Source organism: Rhinolophus sinicus, chromosome 5 (assembly GCF_057876585.1).
Source record: "Rhinolophus sinicus isolate RSI-liver-muscle chromosome 5, RSI-T2T, whole genome shotgun sequence".
Lineage (NCBI taxonomy): Eukaryota > Metazoa > Chordata > Mammalia > Chiroptera > Rhinolophidae > Rhinolophus > Rhinolophus sinicus.
Window position 1 is genome coordinate 76,383,208 of NC_142505.1, and position 21,166 is coordinate 76,404,373.

The following is a 21,166-nucleotide window of genomic DNA, read 5'->3' on the forward strand; positions in this document are numbered from 1 at the left end:
AGAAAAAGAATCTTGTTGCATTTGTCTTGTTGGCTAATGCAGGTCATAGGAAGATCTCAAGTCCTGTAAATCTCTTTACTCAGAATTCACACCTTTCCCCCAAGTTTATGAAAATGCCCATGTCATGTAATGAGCACGCAAAACTACTCATGATTTAGGTACATGCCCTGTCTAGGTGTAGAAAGCCTGCAGCAATTGCTAAGCCTGTGGGTTTGGGGCTTTGGAGATAGCTCAGCCCTGGGCCTGCTTCCATGAGGCTGCTAGGAGGATATGCTCTTTAGAAGGCCCCAGTCACCTACTGGGAGGAAAGCCCGTAATTCAAGGTTTTGTCACCACCACACAAGCTCTCCCACTGATTTAGGAGCCCCTGCTACCTCCTCATTCACCTTTTTAAAAAACAGAAGAATCAACCTATACTCGTTCATTCAATCCAACCATGGTTCAAGTTAAGTCCTACACCTGTTCTGATTGTCCTTTCCCTGGGAGGGGGCAGGTAGGCCACAGTTTGAACTTTCCACAGCCAGGTCTCCATTCTTCTAGGGAGATGATCTCAAGCAGATAATTAGGATGACAGTCCACCTACACAAATAGGGGACCTGGGGCACTGTAGACCATGCTAGCTGAAGCATCCTCCCACCGCAGGGAGATAAGGGCCTTATCCAATTGCCTGTAACACAATAGATCAGTGCTTCTTTCCTAGACAAGGCTGAAATGGGTCAACGCTATTTCTGAAGACCTCATTATTAGAATTCTATTTTGATTAAAGTGATCTCACTGAGCTATTTTAGAATCAAAATCTGGCGAGGTGCCTGGCCTCCCTTAATGGCTTCACGTGGCTTTCAAAGGGGCGGGGGTAGTGCTGACTTTTGCTAAAATGGGTGAAAGGGTCCACGCCAGCAACACAATCACTCAAAGTCCAGATATCAGTAAATACAACGTGCCCCAAAGACAGGCCTTGAGCACATTCCTCTGGTAGACATTAACTTATTAAATCGACCCTGATTGCAAAAATAAACTTTGCCCCGTCTCACCTGGCAACCATAAAAGAGGCAGATTTCAGTCTATAAAAGGAAGTGGGAACTGTCCCTGGCTTTCACAGGCTCCAACATCCCGCCCCCACCCCTGTGTCAAGATGTGGCAGCTCAAACTCGTTGCACTGCTTGTGATCTGTCTGTTGCTGTTGGGCCAGGTGAGGACACGATATATACGTGGACGTGTGGGGAGGGTGGTGGTGGTGGTGGGGCCATAAGCAGAATCTGACAGGCAGACCGCCCTGAGGAATAGTTCCTCTGCTCAGCCTACAGCATCCTGGGAACCATCCTTCTTCCAAGGAGTGCTGCAGGGTGTCCACTCTTCCATACCTGAGGTGAATCTGTCTTTGCCCTACAGGTAGATGGCTCTCCAATACCAGAGCTGAGTTCGGCAAAGAGAAGGCTGCGGAGAATGACCCCATTTTGGAGAGGGGTTTCCCTCAGGCCCATTGGAGCCTCTTGCCGGGACGATTCTGAGTGTATCACCAGGCTATGCAGGTAACTCCACAACCCCGGGAGCAAGGCTGAGCCAGAGGCCTGGGCATCCGGGTACAGGAGAGATCAGTCTGCACACACAGACTTTAGGAGTAAAACTGGGATGGAAGGCTGAGTCTGGGAACTCCATGCGGGAGAATCCCTCAGGAGCTAAGAGCCAGGAACAGCCCCTCACAGGTACCACGAGCGGTACCTTTCCTTTCTTCAGTCCTCCCGAGACTGGATAGATCAACCAGGGGAAGGAAACAGCAGGCTGGCTCTGGACACTGCTACCTTTGTCCTAAAAACCACCTTTCCTTTTCCCTTAGAAAAAGACGCTGTTCCCTAAGTGTGGCCCAGGAGTGATGGACATACGAGGCAAAGAGGACAGCACTCTCCTACAATGCTCCGTTCTATGGAATATTGAGTAACTGCATTTTGGCTGGAGACACTTAAGTGAAGCAATCTTGTGTTTTTAAAATTTAAAGACAGATGTATGCTTTAATTTGGTCTCCGTTTCTTCTTAGAATGCTGATATTTAGATGAGCATAAACTTGTCAATTTAGAGTTTATTTTTCTACGTATACTATTAAATGTCTTAAATTGAAATTTTGGCAGTCTGTAATTCAAGCCTTTGAGGGAAAGGATTCACTTTGTACACTACAGAAAAAACCAGCATTACCTAATAATGAATGATGTGCTACTTTTCAATCTGTAAAGTTAACAGTGAGTAGTAACAAAAGTAGTGTGAGTTAACATTTCTTCAAGAAATAACACAATGGCAGGCTAAAGGTGTAAGTTTAGTAACAGCTACATGACCAGCAGGGCAAGTTCCTAAGCTGTGATCCTAGCCCTTCGCTCCCTGTAAAGAGCTGTTCAGTGAGGTGCCAAGATGGGCAATATGCATGTGACACTCACTACTCGATGATGTGCCCAAGTTCGTCTATGACTGAACAGAAGGCAGGACTGGAAGAAAAATCTACTTTAATAAAATAAAAGCCCAAGCCACCAAGAACAGCAAAGAGGATTTGTATGAGGTTTCTGATGGAGCAAGGTGAATTCTGATCTGTGCAAAGGGACCCGGGGCCAGCAGGTGCATAATTTCTGTCGTCAGAAAATGAGACCTGCACTAGCGGGACCAGACTTTTAAAGAAGAGCAGCACTGGACTCTGAAACACAAAACAGCAATTACATGAAAAGGGCAGAGTAAGAGTTGAAGAAGTGTAAAGAGCACAGTGTTTATAAACTTTAATACAGAAAATCTATTTGATATTTATTAAACTTAGTTTCTCCAGCTATGGTTTGGCATTATACAAAGCATCTTAATGACACAGTAGAGTTAAAAAGATCTTTACAAATTGAAATGTGATACCCTTGTCTCCAAATATTTTAATTGCCATAAATTTGTTTAAAAATACACATTAAACGCATGTTTGACACTCTAAACTTTCTATAATCTCAATACCACAAAATACATATAATATACTATACAGATGTGGAAAAATCTAGTTAGTATATAATACTTTGCTCACCATTAACAGCTTTATTATGTGAAATGCACATACTGACTTAGAAATCCTAGTTTTTGAGCCCCAAAGTACCTCTGAAATTTTAACGTATTGCAACAAATAAAAATCACAGTATATAATTGAAATTTTGGTTGAAAATGTCAGATGCCTAAATATTTTGGATGAAAGAAATGTAAAACAAAGATGTGGATCATGTACAAAACAAAGGCATCCAATCAGACACTAACAGTACCTCTCTGTAGAATCAACAAGGCTTTTAATTAGCGGCATTACCTCCCCCTCCAAAACCCTCCCCAAACAGCAAACTGTTTATTCACCCAATAATTTTAATTTCAAATAAAAGGATTTAAAATAAATATATAAGCATTTCCATCCTCCATATACAAAATTTCTTAAAACCATTCAAAATGGAGGCTAGAAATTTCATAACCGTGCTTACCAACCCCACAGCTAAAGGTGGTACCTTTTTAGGCACTGCCAATTGGGCTAGCTCTGTTGGTGAGCCCCGCCCCACCCCACCCCAGTACTGTTGAATACTCATGTCAATGATTTGCCAGGTGTGTGCATAAAGTTGTAAAATGGGGATACTTCTTAACAGCAACAACAAACTCAACAGTATGGATAATCATGGCATTGACTTGAAAGGCAGCGTTTCCAAATAGTTTTCCAGAGAGGAGCACACCAGGTAGAAAATTCCAATGGTTCAAAGCTGAAAAGAAACCCCATGTAGAAGCTGGAAGAGGTCAAAACTGAGTATTACTAGAATTTCTGGGTGGGAGTTTTTTTTTTCCATGCTCATTTAGGGAGCTTTTTTGTTTCTTTTTAAGAATGGCAATTTATGCTTAGCTGAGCAATGGTGGCAAGGGGAGGTCAATGCTGACATTCCCCAAAGTCAACTTCATTATGTGATGATCACTTAGGCTGCTATTTTAGGATGCTTACTGAGCTATATGACTTGGTTTAAACTCAACCCTGACGCCGTCTTCTGTGGCCAAATTCCATCGAAAGAAGAGACTTAAGTATTCTTTCCATCCGTCTTTCTGGAGGCAGTTCTAATTAACTATAGAGTTCAATGGAATAGAATCAGCATCCACTTTACCAACTAGTAATAACTTACTTCCTGTCACTTGCCAGAGTGGTTCTAGGGTCGAGGGGTCTAAATTCAATTTCCCTTTAGTGAGTATGTGAAAGGTATACTCACAAAGATGACCATTTTGGCCTCCTGACACTATATATTCCATATTTACCGCTTCTATTTATCTTACTGTATAGCAACCTTAAATCTGCAATATTCTTTATTATTGGGAAAAAGTCTGCCTCTCCAACATATTGATACATGAAATTGAAATGGTATCTGTGTTCCACTTAATTAGGGAAAATGAGTTATAGGAGTCTATATGGATCTAAAATGCTTTCCCAATTTTCTTACGCTTTTTTAGAAAAATCATCACAATCTCCCTAAAACAATTATTCCCAGTAGATGTTCCTGGGACCCAGACACAAACTCCTATAATTCAAAATACAGAGTGAGGCCATTTTGTTCAATAAGCAACTGGAAAATTAAAATCCTTCCCACCCTGTAAGAGTTCTGTTATACTACAGAAGGGCTCAAATATATTTTAAAAGTTAATTTACTACAAATCATAGTAATTAAGCTTTAACGATCTAAAAGGAATACACATTGCACCCTTGAACATTAATATTCAAGGTGTCAACAAGAAAGTGTCTTAGATCAATTTAATAAATAATGTGGAAATAGTTGCACTAAGCTAAAATACTACACACACACATTTTGACAAACTAATTTCATGTTTTCATACATACATACATACATACATACATATATATATAAAGTGTGTATGTGTACGTAATTTTAAAATCCAAAGTTGCATACCCTCACACCCGGAAGAGTGCACGGCGGGCTCTCCTCTACACGAAGAGGCGTTGCAGACTGGGGCGGCCACTGGCAGGCTGCTCTGAAACTCCAGAGAGCTGGCGGCCACCAGGGCCCAAACTTTCATTTAGAGTAAGGTGCCTTTTGTAGGCACTTGCTTCACAATGCAAGCTCATTCATTAAAGGTAATTTCCCAAAGTGTCTGCCACTGAACACAAAATGATGCTGTCTGATCTAGCTGATTAAACCTTGCTTTAATGAAAAGAAGGAAACAATTAAAAACGACGACAACAGCAAATCTAATAAAGCCACAAGTGTGTCATTCAAAGTGCAGCCCCATGCCTCAGTGCGAGCGCCCCAGAGCACAGGCATGTGTGGGCACGTGCACACATGACTCTAGATGCTTCTACATTGGAGAATTCAATTAGGGGTGGGCAACCTTCTCCACTCTTCAGCAACTACAGCTGTAAATTTAATTGAAGTACTCATTCTTAGAAGGTCAGTTCTTGGCTACTTGCCCGGAGAAAGGTGGCACGGAGGCAAGAAATGGGCCGAATGCTCCCCAGCCAGACTGGGCCTGGGCTGGACTGCAGAAGCTTGAAATCACCCCGAGGAAGCGCTCCCCACAGCCCAGCCCAGGCTGGGCAAGACTACCATATAACAAGTTCATCCACCGCAATCTGTCCGTGGGCTACCTGTAAAGAGTCCAATGCTGCAGGCTGCTGCCTCCTGGCATACAAGTGTGGTTTTACAGAGCAGTCAACAGAGTAAGTTTTTAAATAGTTGCTATTTCTATAATTAACTACATATTAAGTACAAGTTTCAGACTAAGTTATGTTTTTAGCCACTTGTCAAATTCAGTTTTAAATGGTTAGAGAACACCAAAGTTACCTATTGAGGAAAGAGGAATGGTCACCTGTCTAGGAGTCCAAAGTATGTGCTGGAGCAGATGAAGACACAGACAGAACTCTGGAGGAGAAGGCCTCGGAGGAGAGGGAGTGGTGTTTCCGGACTATTACATTGAAAATTCAACTATTTAGGATAGGATATTGATCCACTGCCCATTACCACCTAGTGGGCAAAACCCTCCACAGTGAAAAGCTTGCAAAATTCATTCTCCAGGACTTGACACAGTATCTTAGAGCAGCACCCTAAAACACGCAGGAAGCTGTGCTTTAACATAGTATCAGTGTAAGCCCAGAGGCGCTCCTGCTGCCTTTCAGGACACACGGGACACCAGATCACACGGGAACTCAGAGGTGCCCAGAAGCCGCTGCTGCTGAGTGTCTAAAAGCTCAGAGGGTACTTCCCCATTTCTAAAGCCATCACTGCAAGGGAAGGAATCAGAGCCAGAGGAGTCAGAGAAGGCCAGGACATGTGTCTACGGGGTCAACAGTGGCAAGTTTCTTATTGAATAACTACCATGGTCACTGAGAAGTTGTCCTCATAAGTAAAACTGTTCCTAAAACACACGAAAATTAAGTTAGAAAGATATCAGAGGTAATTTCTCCAAGGGAAAAACTTTAAATTCAACACAATGTGTAGATTTCAATCTTCAATGATATGCAAAAACAACATGAGGTACAAAACAGTTAAGAAGCTCTAGAAATATGAGGCCACAGGACAATGAAAGTTCACTAGTTTCAGAAATAAGTGTAAAAGAGACACAACACCGAGGATTCACTGCACCACTGGGCTTGGAGACTTTCTATCCCTTCTTTCCCATTTCAAGCCTTTACAATCATCTATAAATAGCAGGACAATCCCTTTTTCTGATTGGACGGATTCATTTTTTTGGAATGGGGAGAAGGACAAACGACGTTTTCAAGCAGCATTACCCAACTGGTTAGACTAAGTCATGTACCAAAGCATTAGCTCTTCTGAAGGGATTCTTCTTTATGTGACCTTAAAGGAAGATTTAAAAGGGAAGAATTTAACATCGCACCGAAGACCAACAGTATGGGCAATCTGGTCCTAGAGTAAAACTTCATCTGTAAACAGTCCATAGAGTCTTCATTTAAAGGTAAGATTTAAGGCACACCAGACATGATAGGGGGCACTAAAAACAAAGGATAGAGGGACTATTTCTCACCTCCGACTCCTATATGCACCTCACAGGGAAAGGTACTTGGATATACAACTCTCACAGAGCTGGCTTCTTAAGCTCTACCCCTACTCCCCACCCTTCCCAAGAAAGCCCACATTGAACCAAGTTAGGTACTTTTCTAGTGTGAATTTTCTGATCCCATCAGAAAGATACATCACTGATGAAAGGCCTTCATAATACAAAGGGAGTAATTACAAAACAGGTTTAAAAGGAGAAATTCATCATGTCTACATCAGGCATTAGAACTCTAAGTTATAAAGCAAAAGCACACACACCAAAGCTCCAGCCCATTCCTACATCCGTCACTGCATGTATCAGAGCATCACAATCTAATGTGGAAAAAATTTTTTGAAGTAAGAATTCTAAAGAGAGAGTTCACCCTTCAAACATCATTAATCAAACAGATATAGGCAGCAACCCTCAGGAGTTGGATCATCTTTGTTCAATAGTAACTTGCTCTGTTTTAATGAAGTGTCAAATAATCAGCAACCAAAAAGAACACATGGTTTTAATAAAGTCCATAAAGTTCAAGATTGTCCTTTTATGATACCCTTCACGTGCTATGCTTCTCCTAGAAAGTCTGCCTGCCCTCTTTTGTAATGCATTAAATGCAAGTTATAGTCACCTTGTGATTGTTATAGTGTTATTAACACACATTCACAGTTCTTGAAATAATGCATACCAAATCAGACACATTTCATTTTACATCCACATAGAATGCTATCTTCTCCTATTTGATTTTTCATATGTAGAAGAATATCCTTAATACTAAGTATAATTTCTGCATTAATAAAATTCTAGTTAAGATTTGAAATATTATCAGGTAGTAGGTGTTGAAAGAACATGTCCATATTTTAGATGAACCAACTCTTACTCTTAGAAGAGCTACCACAAAAAGACATTAGGTAACAAAGCTCCCGAAATATATAAATAAAAATGCCTACTTTATGCTAAATACTTAACAGGATAAATTTATAGGCAGAAATAACTGTTTTAAACTAGCCCCAATCTGGGAACTTAAAAAATTAAAATAAATAGAATTTCAACTGATTAGTTATGAATTGCAACTGGAATTTCAATTATCACTGAAACCATCTTATCAATACGCTGCAGATTTAAAAGCATTTAAATAATTTTTCATATTGGGAATATTGAAGGATCAACTGACACAATGGCTTTGGGGTATACAAAACAATAAAACATGAACCAGGGAGGAGAAAACCATTCCTCGTTCTTAGTGTCGACTAGGTGGCGTGTTATGGCAGTTTTCCTTCGCGATGTAACACAGTGTTGTGGAGAAAATCAGAGGCAACGAGAATGTGTTCAGTTCACGATATCAACTTGGCATCCTGGCGAAGCCAGTGCAGTCCCTGCCGGGTGTAACGAACTAGGTCTGTCATGATGCTTGCGTTAAAGATGAGAGGGCCCATTACTTTATCCAGTTCAGCAAAGAATTCTAGAAAACCAAAAACACTCATTAAATGATGTACACTCTTTGAATCACTGCTTTAAAATTTTTAGTCCACACTGAAATGGAATTCATACGAAGTCAAAAAGTACTCCCTCCTACACTAAAATAACTGTCCATGTCTTAGAACAAACCAGTCTTCTCCAGTTATATTTTTCCCTAAGTCATGAAACATTTTAAATGAACTATGTAGTCAGGAATTAAAGTGTTTTACATGTAAGCCGAATTCCACTGCCGGAAATTGTACATTGTTAGTATGCAATAAACATTATTAAAATGGAGACCTAGTGTCACAATGTATTATTATTCAAAACATTCTTTGTGTACTGTTTTTGTATAAGCAGCAGATGGTACAAAAAAGGAGGATGGTCTTTGCATGTTTCCTTATTCTTATGAGTCCCTGTGAAGTTCAACAGGTATGACAGGCTGTATCCAACCTTTCTGCTATAACCTTATGCCATGCAACATTGATAAATTAAATCCCATGTTTTAGACAGTAGTTTAAAAATGTCAAGGATGGAAATGAAAGGATTTTCCTATATGAACAAATAATAGGCTGATGTATGTGAGGCCAGGTGTAGAGAGGAGGGGACAACAGTCTCCTAACATTTGATCCCAATGCAATTTTGGGAGAAGATAGAGGGATGCAGGACTCAGACAGTAAAGAGAGTTGATACCTGTGCACAGAAAAAGGGGTCATTCTCATGATGAAGATCTCAGCCTACTTAAATTCAGGCAAGAAAGAATCAAACAGTTGAGGAGTAAAGGATCTTCTTTATAGAATTCAGCTAATTTATGCAGAAGAAATATCAGAACAGTAAATTCCTGATGCATTTTCTATTTCCTAATGGGATAATAAATGTAGGTAATGATCGTCAATGGATGCTAAAAGCATAAGTTAAAGTTCAGTAGGGAATCTTACGTCAAACTGAGTCAGGCTGACATCACCTAAATGAATCAATGGTCAGATCTTGATTATCTCTAAAAACGGGATAAGCGTTACATGCCTCCCACTGTGATGTAACAGGAAATCTGGAGCATCAACCATGAAACACTCTTATCTAAAATAATAACCTGGAATCTAATCAAGCCTCAAGATATAACTATCACTATGAAGAAAATAAAAGGGACAGAAAAGCAAGCTAAATGATGCCATGAGAAAGTAATCAGTCAAATCCAAGATATGATACATTCTATGGCCTGTTTTCTCCCTGACATCAATTGTAAAGTGAGGAGGGGGAGATACTTAAGAGACTGATCAATGACTGTTTGATCATGCCTAAAACAAATCCAACTGTTAAAAAATGGCATATTTGAGATAACAGGGAAACGTGGTGGTAGACTAGACATAAGATGCCATAAAGGAGGTACTGTTAATTTTGGTGGCTGTGGTAAAGGCAAGGTGGTGATGTTATTGTAAAGTCGGCATCACTTAAAGACGCACACCAAAGCATTCAGGTGCAGTGTCATGATATTTGGTATTTGCTTAAAAACAGTCCAGGGGAAAAGAATGAGCGTAAGGGGAGGTAACATAATTGGCAAAATGTTGTGTTGTTGAAGCTGACGCTGAGTAGCTGAGTGAAAGGAACACGGGTTCATTGTATCATTCTCTTTCCTTTAGTCAGTGTTTGAAAATTACAAAACGTAAAAAAAGAAAAGCAAAAAAGAGGGTAGAAAACTGGCATTAGGGAGAATAATGGAAAGTAAAGTAGGGGTGACTGCAGAATTTCAGATTTGTTAACCTTTCCTGAGCAGTACTGACAATATTTAAAATTTTAGGAACAATTAGGTTTTGTTTTTTTTCAAGATTTTATAGGGGAATACTGGGAGCAGTGTGTTTTTCCAGGGCCCATCAACTCCAAGTCAAGTCGATGTCCTTCAATCTAGTTGTGGAGGGCACAACTCAGCTCCAAGTCCAATCGCCATTTTTTTTCAGTCTTAGTTGCAGGGGGCGCAGCCCACCATCCCATGTAGGAATTGAACCGGCAACCTTGTTAAGAGCTCTCACTCTAATTAACTGAGCCATCCGTGCACCCCAGAACAATTAGGTTTTAAAAAACACAACTTTATGTTAAATGTTGGGGTTTCCCTTCTACTTTTCTGTCACTATTACCCCTCTTTACGTATAGAACTCTTTCATTTTCATCTGATTATCTTTTCATACTATAAATATTTAAATGTACTCTGTGACAAAAGGACACTTGCTTGATTGGCTACTGTAGTGTTTCTCTACAAAGGATCTACCCAAATAGATGCTACACACATATGTGCTAATAACATCTACTAAAATAACACTGTGTTTATATCGTGACTTTCCCCAAGGTGTTTAAATATGTTATAATTCTCATTGTTCTTAATTTGGGAGATAATAAACTTAAGGTGCAAAGCCTCAAATGATCCAATATTAAAGAATACTACAAATCTATTCACTTTGTAGTTCTCTTTTATCACATAAGAAACATAAGTTTCTTCCAATATACCTAAAAATCCAGTATGAACATGCTTTCTTACACATTAAACATCTCGTGTATGAGATATCTGTGCAATCCCACGCCTATAGCCAATTTTGCTGTTACTCATCCTAGAATAGAACATGTATTTTATTACTTTCATAGTATGGGCTGTGCTGAATGTGCCAGAACAGAAACGATTTTTAGCTTAGTTTGTGTCACCAGTATAGTGAAAGGTATTTTTTGACCAAATACAGTACATTCAACATGACTGCTAAGCAATGGAGATTAGCAAACTGATTATCATTAACTCTAAACTAGATAATAAACTAAAAATGTAGACCAGACACTTACTTAACTAGATCATAAAAGTTCCCTTTAACAATTCCATCCCTCATAGTTTCTCCAGAGACCTTCCTACCTTTTTGCTCTTTGGAAAGCTGCTCAGCTTGGTCCCAAATTTCTGTGGCATAGAGGAAGTTGGATGTGACCTGGACATAGCTGGCTGCCATGTGGTGGATCCTGTGTGGAATGGTCACTGAAGAACCACTTGCTGAAGCACTACTGGCCCCAGAAGAGTAACTTCCTGAATTGCCTGGCGACAGCTTTGGAGAAACAGGGGAAGGCATCCCAACAGCTTTGCTACACACAGAAAAACAGGGAGCTTATTCATGTGGATATGGTAAACATGATGCCATCAATGTACTATGCCTGGGCTCTCCCTACACGAAAGCTTTTACAATTTAAAGATACTTTTAAACTATAAGCGTTCCCAGAGAAGAACAATTTCTCCCAAATAAGGTACTTAACTCACTAAAGACCACTGTGCATTATCATCTTATTTAGACTCTTTGTTTTAATGAATGGCAACAGAACCAGAGATGGGAAAAAACTGAGAAAGTCATACACATGTCAATAGTTGAAAGGTTAGATCGTCTCACTCCCAGCTCAACATACTTTCCATCTATTAGGGCATATATTTAGGTACTTTTCTAATTGTTTTGTGGAAAGTTGGGTGGAATCAACAACTAACCACACAAAAATTGTAGTGGTAGATGGGAACATCTTAGTCTGAATTCCATAATTTCTAGTATTTCCCTAGTTTAACCAAGTTATTCAGAGCTGACAAAGAGGTACAACTTTCTCAATCAACTGCAATCACCTCTAGCTTCTGTCAATTATTAATATTTCTTAGAAAACACATGTCAAAGCTGGCAGGGTTCATTTTAGCAGTACTGAAATTTGTGGAAATGCCCAAGACCATAAAAAAAAAAAAAAAAAGGAAAATCAAACAAAAGTTAGGGGGAAAAAAGGTATTTGTTAGAATGTTTTTATCTGCACTTTAGCACTATAAATTTGGTTAAGAAAATACGTATGGGCAAAGACAAAATATCAATTAACATAAACATAATAATTGAGCAGATACATTTACCAACAAAATAAAGGTTTCATGGTGTTTTTCCTTTTTTTGGTGGAAGGTAGAATGGAAGTGATGTGGAGATGGAGGAGAAACCACAATCATGCCACTATTATTAAATTCTGGCAGTGTCAAAATTTGAGTAAAGATAAGCTCACTGTGATAAAAACGCAAGTAGCTACAGAAATCAAACTGTGAGAAGAGTTAAGATGCTATAAAAAAAACTATGATTTCTGCAGGTGAAATGTCCCCTCTCTAATCTTTCTAAGATTATGTTCAATTATCCCTATTTCAGTTTATAAAAAAGAAAAAACAATAACTTAAAAACATTTTATTACAGATGGTTTTAATTATTTTAAAAGTTGTTATCTTTCCATTTTTGAAAATTGGATCATACCCTTCCACTTTTACATAAAAACAAACTTGTCACAAATAATATTTTATAGAATAAAATTGACCTACCTTCCCAAGCCAGGTGATGGTGCTTGAGAATTATTATAAGAATTCTGTGGAGAAAATAAAATGTACTTAATAAAAATAAAAAACATTACTTATGAAGTACTAAATATATTCAAAAGCATCGGACCAGAACTGATCTTAAGAAGCTTTATAAATTAAAAAACTCACAAATTGCGTGTGTGCGTGCGTGCGTATGTGTGTGTTTGTGTGTAAATGTGCAGAAAGAAGTTACAGTTGAGAGCTGGGGCGTTCTGAAAGATTAAGGAAGACACAAAGAATGAGTAACACTCAGACCGATAAAGAGTTGGGGAGAGGGCACAGAGAGGTGAATCATACTATGCAAAGGCCGCAGAAAAGAGAATGTATGTGACCTGTAAAGTTTTCTTCAAGCAGAGGTTTAGATTAGGAACAGGAGAGAGACCTTGAGGGCCTTGCAAGTCTGGGTAAGAAACTGGGACTTGACCCTGAAGCAATGGTAAGCTTCTGAAGGGTTCCTAGGGCAGGATTTTAAGGAGATTTATGTGTTGCTGTATGAAAAAAATACAGACATTTTAGAAAACTAAGATAAGTCTAAGGAAAGCTGGTAGTGAAAACAAAAGACCACTGTAAATGTATAAATTAGGTTTCATGATAAAAATAGCCTACATCTAGTGAAACGTTATTAAGAGCTACTGAATATGGTTACATAGGTTCTACAATCAAATATATGTGCATTTAAAAACTAATCAAGAAACCTCAAACTTATTTGAAAGTTCCCAAACAGTAGCTCCCCACTTGCCATGGCAGGTAAAACATGAGGGCACTTTTGGGGTGGGGATAGGAGACTACAAATTTTGTCTCCTGTGAAAGGGGCCTCCCCTCAGGCGCACTTACCTTCAGGTGCTCCGTCAGTGTCTTGGAGTACTTCAGAGCATTTTCCTTCTTCAGTTTGAATAGCCTCAGGTACAGCAAAGACTCGCACCGTAGGCTAGTCGATGGAAAAGGGCAACTTATTTACAGGACAGCATACTCTGGCCTCATCTGCACAGACAACTTTTGCCTTGTGTAAGAGCACAGGACTGGCTCCTGGGAGCGGACCCAGGCATAAGGCCAGGCAAAACCAAAAGCTGTGTTCTTATCATGGTACACAACCCATGGAGGGGAAGAAAGGGGAAGAGACCTAGGACTAGCCTATTTGGTGACATTCAAAAATTAAAACCTCATCCACAGAACCCAACAGGTCATTGTAACATATGCATTTAAAAAAAAAAATAGCTTAGGGGCAGACTCTCTATATCAAATTGTAAATAAAATTAAACAACAGAAAGTAGAAAACTCGACTATGAATATTACAACTTTGATGAAACATAGACAAACCTTAACATGGCTTACAAAGGGCCTGCGTGATCATCACTGCCTACCTCTCCAGTCACTTTCACTTCTCACTGGTCTTTTAGTTCCTCTAGTTTCCAGTTTCTTTCCGCTATCCAGCCATTGTATATGTTCCCTCCACCAAAGGAGTAGGTCTCCCTATGCACTACTCTTATCGTTACATACACTTTTCTTTCAAAGTACTAAATTCATATACTGTGTGATCATCTGATTAATTTCTGTCTTGTCACACTAGACGCTATGACAAATAGGACTTTGTCAGTTTTACCCACAGCTGCGCTCCTAGCTATTAAACACAGTGCTAGGTAAATACCTACAACAAATGAACTGATACATCTTCCTGGAATACAGCAAAGAAGCCACATTCTTTATTCTGAGAAAGCTAAACGTTTGCTCCCCCAAAAAAGATATAGAGAGATGATACCAAAAGAAGAGCCTGGAAAAGTGACAATGGAGAGTTCTAATATCAGCCCCACTCTACACCAAGGCTTTTGTCAAGAGGGCCACAGATCAGAAACTGATAACTATTAACATCTTTCAGTAGGAATTTTGAGTTATTTTCTACTCAATGGTTATGGAATGTTGATTCATGGGTAACTTTCAGAAGAGCATAAACAACACAATTTATTATGGAACTGCCTGTCATCTGGCAGAGGCTGGAGCACGCGACACTTACCAAAGTACTGTGAGTCTTTTATCTGCTGCTGTAGCATCTGGTGCTAAGTAATTCTTTAGCTTCATAGTGTATCTGTGAGTTAAAATAACAAATGATACAAAGTATTTCACCTTGATCTTATGACTTCCTTAGTCCTCAAAACATTAGAATCAAACTTATATAAAGGCAGAATTGCCCACTTAAGTATCTAGTTCTCCTTATCCAAGGACAATAAAGGCCTAAGCATCCTCTTTAGCTTTACTGTATATAGTCATGACAGTTATTGTTAGGCGACTTTGTCATTGTGCAAACATCAGAGCGCACTTACGCAAACCTAGATGGCACAGCCTACCACACAGCTAGGCTACACGGCAGAGCCTACTGCTCCTAGCCTACAAGCCTGTACAGCGTGTTACTGTATAAAACAACACGAGATTAAATCAAGCACAAGAGAAAATGAGGCACTCAAGAGACACTGTAAACAGGAGATGTATGAGGTTACTGCCAGCGTAACGGGGCATACTCTTTTACAGCAAACTTTTTTTAATAAGTAGAAAGAACACAGTCTAAAAACAATAAAAAATATAGTAAAGACATAAACCAGTAACATAGTTGTTTTTATAATTATCAAGTAGTATGTTCCGTACATAACCGTATATGCTACACTTTTCTATGACGGGCAGTGCAGTGGGTTTGTTTACAGCAGCATCACTACAAACACGTCAGGCATTGGACTATGACATTACCATGGATCTGACGACACTAGGAGACAGGAATTTTTCAGTTCCATTATAATCTAATGGGAGCATTGTCGTATGTACAGAATGTCACTGACTGCACATCGTTAATCAGTGCATGACTGTATAGTTATGCCAACCCCTTCCAAGATACACCAAAGAATAATATTGCCAATAATGTGACAAATTTTCCCACTTACTTGATGAGATCCACCGTCTCTGAATACATAAGAAATGGGGATTTGGATTCCTGAGCATTTTTCTCTAATGCATTCCCACATTCAATGAAAGACACCACGGCATCAAGATAGTACACAGCCTTCTCAAACCGGTCAGACTGAAGAAAGGAGAAAAAAGGGAATGTGAGCTGCACTGATGTCCCATGGGAACAAGCAACAAATGAAGGTTTAGTGAATTTGATTAAATACATAAATGTGAGAGAATATTTACATACCAAAGCATCTGCATTGTGCTTTAGCTTTTTAGCTTCTTGTAAATAATGGTCTGCTGAATAATTTCTGCAATGTAAATTTTTATTATAAATAAAGTGGTAACTATTTTCATAAGATAATACTAATTCATTTTAGTCTCCAGCATCCCTCAGTTTTCATGTCCTCAAGTAAAGAAAATGAGCTATTTACTAAACATGCGATTCAGTTTTTTCTGATAAATGTTTATACTGGGTTAAAAGCATAAATCATTTTGGCCAACTCACGGCAAATTTTCTACTTAGGAAAATAGAAATCAAGCTCCCTAGTATTAAATACTAACTTACCCAAGTTGTTTGAAAGATTTAGAGTAAATAAAAGTAAGAGAAATAATTTATCAAAATGGAGGAAAAATCCAACATTGCTCTTAAGGATTTAAGAAAGCCCCCCTATTTTAAACAGTGATAGCAGCAGCAGTAAGGTTCTACTGGAAGCAAATCATTCACATCCCCCATGAAAGTTATGGAGTTAAGTTAAAGGAACAATACTTAGGACTAAGTGGGCGCCTTTCAAATTAAGTTCTGAATATTCTGTAGATCACAACACAAGTATAAATTCTTCTAGTCACTGGTAGAAATTAAGATGAATTTCTTATATGCTGACTGGAACGATTTTTTGAATGCATAAAAAAATCTTATTTATCTTACCTGTCGTCAAAGACAAGCTTTGTTCTCCGAGGCTTAGAAGCATCAGGAGTTGGTGTAGATGGAGGACAGTTAGAGGAACTATTTGAAGCCTTTTCCTGACCAAAAAAATATATAAACTATGTTAAAATTGTGAGGAGATAAAAATTAAACTAAAAGTTATTTCCTGACCCACTGGTAAAAAGAAAACAAAATTCACTGACTTCCGTAATTTCCTTGTTATAAAAATTTTTAATTTCAGAATGTAAACATCGTTTTTCACAGAATGAATCCATTTTATAAACCAAAAATATTCATCCTAATATTAGGGGTCTACTATGTGCCAGGCATGGACCTAGGCACTTGTTAAAACACAAGGAGGACACCAAACCTAATATCAAAATACCAGTACTACTTAAGACAAAATTTATTGGTAATTACTGGTCAATGAAAATAGTAATAATAATATCTAACATTTACTATGTGCTTACCACTTACCAGGCACAAAGTTAACTAAGTACTTAGTACAATCATTAATCCTTCAACAACCCTATGAACTATGTACTGCTATTAGGATAGAATAAAAAACAGTCTCAATAAGGTTTAGTAACTTGCCCAAGTTCAAACAGCTTTTAAGTAGCACTCAGGAATTTGGGTTTTAAGTCCAGATCTATCAGATTTCAAAAGCCTAGCCACTTTCTTAAAGTTTATTCTGCCTTTTATCAACATAGCCCTTTCATGCCAGGGCTATGATTCTGTCTTCACAACTGCTTCCCCATCCAGCCCTAACTTTAATAAAATGAATATACATTTTTCCATAATAAAACATCATAAATAAGTAGAATGTATCCTACAAATGCATGAATGTTTCAACATTACAAAACCCAAAATATACCATTTTACTACTTGTGCTTAAAGTCTATTTAAAAGGAACCATGTAGCCATTTTTTTAAATTTTTTTTTATGATAAGGGCTTTTCAGTTCCGCTCATAAAAGCTTACTTCAAGGAATGAAAATAAAAGTCCTGAGATTTGACAAAATACTAAGCTCTTTATGGTAAAGTTTGCATGTTTATGAAATAGCTGCCTGAATTTTATGTTGCAATGTAACATTACTAGAACAGCATTTAGATATACAATGCCTAAGTTTAGATTTAGTGGAGGAAGACTGAAGTATCTTAAAACAAAGAAAAAAAATTTCCAGATATTTCAATACTTTTTTTATATAAAAATTATGTGTATGATGTATAAAATCACTATATGTGTGGTGACGGATATTAACTAGACTTACTGTGGTGATCATTTCACAAAATATACATATATCAAGTCATTATGTTGTACACCTGAAATGGATATGTTATATATTATGAATATCTCAATTTAAAGAATAGCTGAACTACAAGAAGATGTAGGCAACTCCTGTATATCTGTGGAAATAACATGAGAGTGAAACATACTTCTCTCAGTGAACAATAGGACAAACTGACAAATAATCAGTCAGCATCCAGGTTTGAAAACACGATTAATCTAATTGCATCATACAGATCCCTGTCCACAAGATATATAGAGTACACATTCTTCTAAAGTAAATGTAGAACATTACAAAAATATACCATATACTGTACTCTCATAAAGCACATCTTTAAAAAAATCTTAAAAGACTGTTACCATGCAGACCACTCTCCAGCCCCAATATAATTAAGGTAGAAGCACTAACCAAAAGGTAACAAGAAAATTTCCCTGTTTGGAAACTGAGGAATACACTTTTAAATAGCTCTTTGTTCAAAGATGAAATCACGATGGAAATTAGAAAACCTTTTAAACTGCATTATAAAAATATTATACACCAAATTTGTGCAACGGCGCTAAAGCAGTATTTAGAGGGAAATACATAATCTTAACTGTTTCTATCGGAGAAACCAAAAAACTTAAATTTGAAGTATCCATCTTTAAAAGTTAGTAAATGTAACAGCAAAACGAAAAGAATAAGAAAGGGAATTATAAAGAGTATAAATTAATGAAATAGAAAACAAACTACAGAGAATCAACAAAAAACAAAGGCTGTTTTTTGAAAAGACAAGTAAAAATGATAAGCTCCTGATGAGACTGATCAAGGAAAAGAGATAGCACACAAAGCTAATATTAAAAAAAGAGGAACATGAGTAGCGATATTACAGATATTAAAAGCATAGTAAGACAATACAATGAACTTTATGCCATTTTCAAAAATTTGACAATATAAGCAAATATCTAGAAATACAAAATAAAATAAAAAATTATGTGTAATTTTGGTTTTCCACATTATCTCATTTTTATTTAGTTGATATAAGAAAGCCTATTTTTTAACTAAATTATAAATTTTTCTTTAATAAATCCATATATAATTGTCTAAATAGGAAACTGCCAAAACTAATAGCAATAATTTTAACAACTGTTAAGTGCCAAAAGATCTTGAAATCAAAGTGGTCTGGGCCTCTATTTTACAATTTGTCGATAACAACAGTACCAAATAACTACATTTGATCCAGCAAATATTTCCTGATTACCCAGTAAATTAAATACTGGATAAAACACAAAGCAAGTAAGATACAAATCCCTGCTCTTAAGAAGCTGACAAGCCAATAAGGAAGAGACATAGGCAGTGAGTCTTGCCTATGAGATAACAGAAGCCAAATGAGCAGGTGAGCTCATTCAATGAGTACTTTCCTTAAAAAAAAAAAAAAAAAAGATAATAAGTTTCAAGAAATAAATATACAGGCCTCAGAATCCTACAGTTAAAGGATGGGAAACAGAGAGAGCAGGTAGTAGAGAACTGGGATAGTGAAGGAAGCCAATGGGACACTCAAGTCCATTAAGGACACTAGGACTAACTCTCTAAACTACTAGAGAAGGGTGCCGAGCTGGAGAAAAAGCCTTCTGCATATGTCAATATGAGACACTGTTCACAATTAAAGCTACCTCAATTTAAAAGATTTACTTACCACAGTTAATAAGCATGACTGCCTTTAACAGTCTAATTTTTCAACTCCAAAACATTTGCTTACTTAAATTACAAATAATAATCCAGTGAATTATATTCTTTAAAATCTAGGCATTTTCTTAATTTTATCAAGGAATTTGTTCCTGATCAGAACAGTTTAGAAAGCAATGCAAATTACCTGATAAACAAATGGAGGGTGAGAGTACACCCTTGAAAAAACTTCTTTGATCCAATTCCCCATCCACAAACATTAAGAATATTCCCTTACGTTATGAGCTCTAGGAAAGCTTTAGGAATAATAATTCCAGTGTTAGCTCAGCTAAAGAATTTTTTTTTTCCTTTACAATTCAAAGCCAAATGGTTCCTCTGTCACTTTATGTTAATATACCATATTTTGCTGGTTATAATGCACTCCCATGTATAATGTGCACCCACGTTTTTGGCCCAACCTTTCAGGGAAAAAAAATCTTTTGTTTTAATTTTTTAATTCAAATTTTTGTTTCTATTTAGGTACTTGTTTTTTTCAACTCCAAAACCTTTGATACATAAAGGAATTTTAGCATTTATTTATTTTTGCACTTAACTCATAAGCATAAATAAAATAATTAAAAACATGTATATAGGTATGGGATTAGTACTACCCATGAATAAATGTGCATCCTTGTTTTTCCCTCACAAATTTGGGCAAAAAAAGTGCGCATTCTACATGGCAAAATACAGTACCTTGCTTGTAAAATCCAATTCTAAAAAATCCACAGCCAATTTCAAACCACAGACAAGCAACTGGAGCTATTTATAATTAGACCATAATCAACTGTTTTTCCATAACCAACTTTTCCAATTATGGGTTTCTATCTTAATTACTATACATGTGGCCAGCTGACTTGCTGCTTTCATGGTCTCAGATCACTGCCTAAGTTTATTATCAAGATCATCAGATTTTGAGAGTAAAATGCACAGGCCTATAAATTTAATGTTTACAAAATTTTCAAAGCACCGTGTCACTTTGGAGAAGTCACATGGCAACGAAACTGATTTTCAAAAGACTCAGGCCCCCAATGTCTTACCTTGACCTCCTTAGAGCTACTGGAAGTCTTCCCTTCAGTTTTCTTCTGCTTTGATGTGGAGGAACTGTTTTTGCTGCTCCCACTGTTCTCCTTGTTGCTGTTATTACTTGACTTTAAGGAAGAAGACTGACTAATAGTCCTCTTCCGAGAGCCATGCTCTGTTTTTTGATCTTTTGAAGGAACAGGCCCAGCAGGAGAAGGCAACAAATCCTTTTCTTTTGCTGCACTCTGCTTCGACGACCTGCCAAACCAAACAAATGCCCTCATTTCTCCACATAGTCATACAGGGGAGATGGATATTTCCATGTCTCTCTGTCTGCTTTCAAGACAAATTTGTTTTTCCCATTAGAAGTAATCTAAGGACACATGATTTCTGTAAAACAGAACTGTAAATTTCATGAGGGCAGGCATCTTGTT

The 21,166-nt window shown here is 37.7% G+C and overlaps 2 protein-coding genes across 6 annotated transcripts in view; one reads left to right on the plus strand and one right to left on the minus strand.

Moving 5' to 3' along the window:
- The first annotated feature begins 1,034 nt into the window (after positions 1–1,034).
- On the plus strand, positions 1,035–2,114 carry LEAP2 (liver enriched antimicrobial peptide 2). Its single transcript, XM_019756076.3, has 3 exons — positions 1,035–1,189; positions 1,390–1,529; positions 1,835–2,114. The coding sequence occupies exons 1-3, from the start codon at positions 1,133–1,135 to the stop codon at positions 1,869–1,871; spliced, it is 234 nt and encodes a 77-aa protein (XP_019611635.1). The 5' UTR covers positions 1,035–1,132; the 3' UTR covers positions 1,872–2,114.
- Positions 2,115–2,738: 624 nt separating this feature from the next.
- Positions 2,739–21,166, minus strand: part of AFF4 (ALF transcription elongation factor 4) — a 73,180-nt gene continuing 54,752 nt past the window's right edge. For all 5 annotated transcript variants that reach the window (XM_019756075.3, XM_074313506.2, XM_019756074.3 and 2 more), the window contains 9 exons: positions 20,750–20,990; positions 16,728–16,822; positions 16,047–16,110; positions 15,793–15,929; positions 14,877–14,948; positions 13,703–13,796; positions 12,833–12,876; positions 11,375–11,595; positions 2,739–8,491 (listed from right to left, as the gene is read on the minus strand). In XM_019756075.3, coding sequence (XP_019611634.1) covers positions 8,364–8,491; positions 11,375–11,595; positions 12,833–12,876; positions 13,703–13,796; positions 14,877–14,948; positions 15,793–15,929; positions 16,047–16,110; positions 16,728–16,822; positions 20,750–20,990 — 1,096 coding nt within the window. In that variant the 3' untranslated portion in view covers positions 2,739–8,363. The remainder of the gene's footprint in view (positions 8,492–11,374; positions 11,596–12,832; positions 12,877–13,702; positions 13,797–14,876; positions 14,949–15,792; positions 15,930–16,046; positions 16,111–16,727; positions 16,823–20,749; positions 20,991–21,166) is intronic.

Bases quoted from the DNA above. Each gene is read 5' to 3' on its own strand.
- LEAP2 (XM_019756076.3), top strand. From the start codon at position 1,133: ATGTGGCAGCTCAAACTCGTTGCACTGCTTGTGATCTGTCTGTTGCTG. The intron at 1,190-1,389 runs GTGAGGACACGA...TTTGCCCTACAG, and splicing joins GTCTGTTGCTGTTGGGCCAG to GTAGATGGCTCTCCAATACC. The intron at 1,530-1,834 runs GTAACTCCACAA...CTTTTCCCTTAG, and splicing joins TGTATCACCAGGCTATGCAG to AAAAAGACGCTGTTCCCTAA.